Raw genomic sequence first — 8,159 nt, forward strand, 5'->3', positions numbered from 1 at the left:
AATTCTGTATGGCATCTGGGCTGTGTCAATTTCTCATGACAGAAGGCTTGAAATTGATACCAATTTGCTTTTTTAATGGTCACTTCCACAGAGGTCGTGCCAAACATTCCATACTAGGTCTAAAAATAATTCAGGCTGACAAATTGTCAGGTCGGTAGCAGAGTATGTTCCATGTCCTGGGTCTTCATCTTCTTTCCTTTTGTGTTAAAGTGATTACTGCCCCACAATGTGTTATGACTTAAAATCTCCCATCAGAATGAAAGGAGATACTCAAATGAAGTTGCTCGATTTACTTGATTGACCCTTTGCCAATGCCTACTGGGAATCAGAGAGATATTTAATGTTCAGCTATCACAAAATATTTCCAGGGCATGTCTTGACCGGCCGATTGATTGGATCGAGCCTTTCCAACCTCCTGCCTAGGAGAAGTACGAGCCAAAGTACTGCGTTGAAATAGTGGAAGCCGCAGCAAACCACATTTCTCAGGGACCAGGATCTCTTCCTCCACCAACATGGGTTGCAACTCATGGCAAACAAGTAATCCGTTTCCTTATTTCTTATAACAGAGATGGGATAATAAGAATCTATTATACTACAGGTCTAATGGAGTATAATTAGACTAGCAGGGGGGGAGGGGGGTGCTTGAGGGTTGTTCTCTCCTAGCACTACAGAGGGAAGGAGCGTGCCACTGTTCCATACACAGGCTACCATCATAAAGATGTGTTCCAAGCCGTACCTGGCCTCTCCAATATCTCCTGCGACCTTATGGATTAGCACGGCTGTCAATCAAATGAGTAAAGAAGCACCTACCCTTTAAATGTCTGCTTCTGAATTCATACCACATGTCCAGCCAATAACAAATGTGCGTACTGTCTCAAAACTGTTTATCTTGGCTTTGCCACTCTAGCAACAGTCCTATAATATACAGTATATGACACTGCAGAAAGTCACTCAGCTGCCTTGTGAGTCAGGCCATAGTTTTCCTTGCTCTCAAGGCTTTATATGGAAGTATTTTACCTTCAGACAAACCAATGAACACTATGTTTTTGTCAGAGAAACACTGTGCTATTTTAACATTAGGGAATAAGAATATTCCCAAATCCTCCACTCACCTTAATATTAGAGATTTGACACATTTACAGTTACTGAAGCCATAAAATGATTCTATAGATTCTATTGAAGAAAAAAAAAAATAGTAAGCTGTTCACAGCCAATTCCAGCTCTCTCTCCCTCACACACACACACACACACACACAACTCTCTTAATGGTTGTTTTTGATCTATAATGCATTGGAAACGCTAATCATTGTCTCAGTTTCTCACTTAGAAAACCCCATTGCAAGACAACCTACAAACTTCCAATGTGACACCTACCTTGATCTACATCTAGCTGAGAGAATAAATTATAGAGTAACTGCCAAATTTCATGGCAACTGATGTTTGGTAAACAGCTTTCAATCAACCTGTGTGGGTGAGGTCTCGGTGTCCCTTCAAAAACAAATTCTGGAGGTAATTTCACACTGTTGAAATGACAGTGCAAACCACAGGAATTATGATCGAGTACAATCTATGCTGCTTCTCTTTAACATAATGGATTTTTCTGGTTAATTCAATCGGACGTTGTTCACGCTTTTAGTGTGGCAGGTTGTTTACGAAGCTTCTTTTGCAAGTTGGAGACATTTTCATGTTGTCACAAAATTGCAAGCTTGTGCAAAATGTAGAGTATACAAGCAACATGCTTGTTCAAAAACAACACGAGTGTGCAAGTGAAGCTGCCCTACTTCAAAGAAGACCTGGCTTAGTCCTATTCATGAAAGAGTCTGCTGCCTCATGCCAGAGTCTAATTACTGTCAGCTGTCTGGAGTTGGACTGAGCGAGTCTAGTTGGGACTGTATACTCTACTGTAATGAGCAGCGGAGTTCTCAGATATATGAAGAGAAGCAGAGAAAAAAAACAAAAACAAAAACATGGATGTATCTACTGGAACCACGGCACCAACCAGACTGTGTTGATTTTTGTTCTTTCTGTTGTGTCGCAGAGAGTGAATCCAGGAAATGCTTGGTACAATGGCTTGGCTTTATGACATCATGCTGTTAATTCCCAGTGGGTGACTCAATGCTGTCTGGCTCATGCTGATTCATGGTAACCCATTCAATCCAAAGGGCTGATACCAGAGAGCACGTGCATATTCTTTATTTTTGTCTATTCAAAAATTATCTAATAAAAAAAGGACAAGACACACCACTGCACTGTCAACGACCCATGACCTACATCCTATGACCCATGTGTTTTTGAGACACGGAGGTCAGAGATGGTGGAGTGGATGCGAGAGGGCAGTCAGGCCTGTCTGCCTGCACTAACTGGATGAAATGGTTTTGTGACAGCTGATTTATCAGGCTGAAAGTTGAAACATGATCTCAGCCTCACGTTTCCCCCCACATGCCCGAGTGTCGATGCATGCAGAACGCGGTTATCACTTCAAGGCATGAACCGGTAAAACTCGTCTGAGGTCTGAGCGTGGCATGGACAAGCAAGTTATAAACAGGCATATACACTTGTCTTTGTGTGAGATTTGAAGAGTACTGAAATTCCTGCAGCGCCCATATGGAACCATGCATCTTGAGTGCTAAAGCTGCACAGGTGTCTATAGTCTTTGCACATTCCCATTTGTAATGTGGGATATTTGACAGGTTCTATCTCACCAGCCCTGCAGCTCTATTGGCCATAATCCTAGAGCTTTTCCAGAGTCAGAAGGAGCTGGGGGCACTTAAGATTGGACATTCTCTGTACCCTCAATGGATACTCAGTGATAAACCAGATCTACTTAAAGAATTATGCAATGTGCATTTTTGCTTGTTACAGACAAAAATGGGAGCGCGGACTTCATCTGGATCAAACTTAACATGACCAGGGAGGCATACTATAGCATGCACAGTGGAATGTAAAGCAGGCCATTGCCTGGACACAAGCCTACAGGGGATAGGATAAAGGGAGGTGGCTAGAAAGAACAAGTGTGGGTGGAGGGGGTTATGACAGCATCAGAAACACAGAAGCACAGCCAAAATCCATTTGAATGTATTTTAAATGGTATTGGATGCTCTTACACTTGCTTTCCCCCACCCCACTGCCGCTGTTCTGAGAGTTACTGGGCTGTGAAATGTGAAAAACTGCAGAGCGGAATATGCATGCAGGGTGATTCATTATCTTGTCAAACTTGCCTTCTCTGGGACAGTCAGAACTCCCTGGATGAGGGCATGTGCTGTCGTTGCCCTGTGATGACTGTCTACGGCCTGGTTCTTATGGTTACATGACCCTGTTCCAAGATGCTCCAGTTCAAATGTATGCAGTGTGGTTCCTTGCCCTGTAGAACTGCACCAATAGAAAGCTTTAAGGGTGTGCTTCCTGTCAAGGTTTATATTTGGACACACTGTAACCCCCTCAGCCAAATCAAGCCCCTTTGTGGCACACCTATGAAAGGTGTTAATGGAACAGGTGGTCAAACCAGTGGAACCGCCAGGTTTCATGTCTATCACCATCTTATTGCTGGGATTTTTCTGGACAAACAGGACTTCTGGCATTGGTTAACCACTTGCTGCAACATGCTTTTCAGTAAGACCAGGTCTGCGAGTTTTAAATAATGCTCTGAGAAACAAAAGCAGGTAACCGAAAAGCCATTCCTAAATAGAGAGGAAAAATGAGGCAAATTTGAGAGACAGCTCTGCCAGGCACGGAAGACAAAGTGATGCAGAGTGACCCATTTTTAGAACAGCCAATGAAAAAGAAAACAAAAAAACAAAAATGGTCAGCTAAGGAAGACGAACCAAAACTGACTTCCTGGCTCATGTGAGACAGATGGATGGACACTAACAAACACCCCCCTCAATTTCACACAAATGCACGCACGCACACACACACACACACACACACACACACACACACACACACACACCTACAATCAGTCTCTCAGGTGATCCTTGCTAATTGGCCAGACTGCCATGCTTGCTTCTAATGGTGTTGTTTACCTCCACAGAGTGATTCCCCAGACTTCTCCACCTGCTCTGACTGCCTCTAGTGTGGAGCCCAGAGGAGACCCCTCTGGGTGGTGCTACTAGGGGAGGCGAGCAAGAGACAACAGGGGCCCCCTTGTTGAGCAAACAGCTGCTCTTTGAATTAACCTTCCTTGTGGGTCACTGCTGAAATAATCCCAACCTTCATTGCAAAAGAAGATGTTGGCGTGCTGTAATTACACCGAGCCGCTTAGCTCTGTCTTTCACTGCCGCTTGCTTTTGCTTTCCTGTCTTCTCCTGACAGTGAGAGATGGCGTCTTTGTTCAAGGAAGAGGGGGGTGGGGGGTGGTGCCAGCAGCCGCCGGTCCCGTTAGGGGAATGGATGGTGTGCACGTCAGGCCCTGTGAGGACTTTATCATAGTCGTGCAGTGCTTCGTCCCCACTTGCCCTCCCTCCCTCCCTCCCTCCCACCCACGCAGCCCAACCCTGTCCATAGCCACAGCACCGAAACTTAATTCACCCGTATCGTGCCTATTAGGGTCTGATTCATGCACCACTCACCCTGGAATGAGAGTGTCCATGTATCTTGTTCCTGGGCTAAAGGACATTTCCCTTCCCTTGAAGATCTGAAGTCACACTATCAAGCCATCACTGCCAGTAAAAAGCATCAGATTTTTTACAGCGCTGCCATTCAGCCACCTCTTTTATTCACCTGTCAACCCAGGCAAGGCCTTTTCTTCCCTTCACTATCTCACTATTACATGGCACTTTATTGTACCACTGCCAAAGTACTGCTTCCCTTTTCCTCGTAAGCCATATCACATGTTCACCCAACAGCATGTGCAAAGAATGAGAAAACGTGTCAAAAGAGATGGGGTTACAGCTGAATGTTTCCTTTCCAGTCATCACAAGGATATTACACACGTTATATGTTCCTCGGTGTGACTGCTGTGTAAACACGCCTACATTTATTGGTTCTCTTCTTTCATTTTTCCTCGAACTTGGAGTAAATCAGCAGGTCTACTGGACAATTTTTAGCTATTGTTTTAATTGAATATCATAGCTTTTAACTAAACCAGAGAGTTCAGGGGGGCTTGCTCACACACACACACAAACCTTTGATGCTCTAATGTACAAATTGATGTAAATCAGTAGGCAAAAACTGTGACCCCATGTGTGCTTGTGCTATTAACTGACTTCAAAACACACACACACACACACCTGCACATTGAAATCACTGGCTAATTACTCCAGCTATTGTTTGATATATCAAAGATGTGAGTCGATGGAGGCGTGGAAGAACAGATGACGGAGACCAGGCTGTGTACTAATCACTGTCGTAAGGGTTCAGATCACCCCTACTGGAGCACAGCTGGTGCCTGAGAGTGTGTGCATGCAGGTTTAAAAAGGAAGATCCTAGATGTTCTTTTAAGTTCACACACTGGCTTTTTCCACCTGCAGTCAAGCACATGAAATGGCAATGAGCTGGTACCAGATTATGAATCGTAGCCATCAGGATCTGATACCAAATCATGAATCTTGGGTTAATCATAAACTAGGGGCAAATCATGTTTCAATTCACAGCCTTCTGTTTAAAGTGAAGCAGAACATGCAGGGGGGCCAGGATGCATTGCACTTTCCATTCGAAACTACATAGTATAGAGGCAAGCAGAAATGAATGAAACATCACTCCCAATGTTCATAACAGGCTAACAAACAGGGCTGAACGAGCTCATCTAAAGCATTCATTTCACCATGTGTGCTCCTCGGTGTTTGTACAGCTGAACCGGCTAGAGTGTGTGACTGAGAGGCAGTGCATCATGAGGTGACTCGCTGGTAGAAACGCAGTACACCAATGAACCACAATAAACTACTTTGGATACTTTTCTTCATCACACAGTATTCATATCATGATGTTTTTTTTTGGGGGGGGGGGGGGGGGGGGCGGGTTTGCATCCGAATGGGCGGCCATTTGATTGTGCATTTCTGACGAGCTGGATGCACAGCAGCCTGACAGATGTACATACATTATTTATTGAAGCACGAGCCTCTTGTTATTTAGTCAAATGTTCATCCTCACCGCGCGACTTAGAGCGTCGCCATTGACCAACTCACATCACACACAACCGGTTTTCTATTTTAAAAAAACAAAAACAAACAGCGATTCGTTGGTCACCACAAACATAAACAAATACGTGTCCAAAGAGGTGCACCAGGAGCGCGGCACGAGACGCACGAGAGTGGCGCGCGCTGTGTTTTGGAAACACCGAAACCCGCGTGGTGCTCACGCTCCACCTGATTAACCGAGTTCAGTTCAGCTCACATTACTCATTAGAAGCCCTCTACGTTAACTCCATTTATAGTTCATCGACTACGACTGTGTGACAGACCGTACAGCTCTAAGCGCCGTGCCGTGAAAGTAGTCTATCACAGGTTAGCATCTTGACTGCTTGGTAGCGTCGCGGATTCGAGACGTAGCCCGTAACTACGGCGCCATAGTAACGCGCGCGCGCTCACCTGCTGCCAGTTCTCCTCCAGCGACGGCATCGCCGAGAAGTAGCCTGTGTCGTGGACCAGCTGAAGTTCCTGAAAGATACTGTAATTCGCCAACACGTCCATTTTTGTTTCTCTCAAGAAAGAGAATTTGATCCCGTGATGATAACCGAACCAGCACCCACTTTTCTCAAAAAAAAAAAAAAAAAAGAAAATCTGTGAAAACAACAACAACGTCAACAACTCTTCAGATCCGTGACCAGCGCGCGCTCCTGGAAAAAAAAAACCCTGTACAGATCTGAAGATAATAAATAATGCAAAAAGCGGAGCAATATGAAGAAGAAATTATGAAATTATTTTTGTTTTGTTGCTTTTTTTTTAAACAAAATGTCGTGTGAGTTAAATTGCAATCCCCGTTCTCTCCGCTGCTTGCCCCGGGAAAAGAAACGGCCACCTAATTCCGCATCGCCACTCTGCCGCCTCTGCTCTGTAAAATCCAGGTAGCCTTGCCGGTGACTTGCCCGTGCTTCAGCAGCAGCAGCCAAGTTGCTCGGGCTTTAGCCGTCTCTGGCGAGTAAGAGGAAGCTGAGCAACTCGCGAGGTGGGCGTGTCGTCTTCTGTCCATCAATTCCGTGCGTGACCATATAAAGTAAATGGGGCTGACGATCTCTCTGGCACCCACTGGAGGCGGCGATAAAACGGGCAAAGAGGCGGTACTAGATTTGAATAACAGAGCGTGATTGGTCGGATGCGGTTGTCAATCAGGCCGTACATGGCAGTGAAAGGTGAGCTATTTTTAGAGGGCTATATAACGGCCTCGGCGCTCTCGCCTCGGACACAACGGCCACTGAGCTAAGAGCGAGACCGGAGAGTTACTTCCCTAAGATATGGTAATTGAAAACATCTGATAACTGTGGATGATGTTGCATATTTTTTTCTTCATATATCCCTTACATTTTTGTCGCACACCCCCGAATTTGACAACAGAGTTGCAAAAAAAAAAACAAAAAAAAAAAACAACAGTAGTATTTTGAACGCAGCAGAGCCAGCTTAAAGAGAAGCTTAGGACGACTTCCTAGGCGGAAATAATAAATTGCGTAGGCTGCATCCCAAACCACACACAACCCGCTACATGCGTTACTATATTTATCGTATGGTGCATATTACACACTTTTTTTTTTTTTTTTTTTTTTTTTTTTTTAATTGTAGCCTGCATATTACACATACTGTTTTTTTTTATTATTATACCGTGCATACTACACATACAATTTTAATCATATGGTGCATACTACACATACTTTTATCATATGGTGCGTACATACTATGTATACTGTTTTAATCATATGGTGCATACTACACACAATTTTATCAAGTGGCGCATACTACACATACATATTTATCATATGGTGCATACTATGTATACTTTTTTTAATCATATGGTGTATACTATACATACTTGTTTATCATATGGTGCATACTACACATACCTTTTAATAATATTGTGCATACTACACACACTTTTTTTAAATCATATGGTGTGTGTATACTACACACACTTTTTTTTTTAATCATATGGTGCATTCTACGCATACCTTTTATCATATTGTGCATACTACACATACTTTTGTAACCATATGGTGTATACTATTTGGGCATGCT

General features: G+C 43.9%; 1 protein-coding gene across 2 annotated transcripts in view; it reads right to left on the reverse strand.

The window, feature by feature from the left end:
• Positions 1 to 7,068, reverse strand: part of klf7b (Kruppel-like factor 7b) — a 41,878-nt gene extending 34,810 nt beyond the window's left edge. The window contains exon 1 of one of the 2 annotated variants that reach the window (XM_053680935.1): positions 6,525 to 7,068. In XM_053680935.1, coding sequence (XP_053536910.1) covers positions 6,525 to 6,626 — 102 coding nt within the window. In that variant the 5' untranslated portion in view covers positions 6,627 to 7,068. The remainder of the gene's footprint in view (positions 1 to 6,524) is intronic. The other variant, XM_017470586.3, reaches the window with a different exon arrangement.
• Positions 7,069 to 8,159: the final 1,091 nt, after the last annotated feature.

The sequence above is a fragment of the Ictalurus punctatus genome, chromosome 6 (assembly GCF_001660625.3).
Source record: "Ictalurus punctatus breed USDA103 chromosome 6, Coco_2.0, whole genome shotgun sequence".
In the NCBI taxonomy this organism is placed as follows: domain Eukaryota; kingdom Metazoa; phylum Chordata; class Actinopteri; order Siluriformes; family Ictaluridae; genus Ictalurus; species Ictalurus punctatus.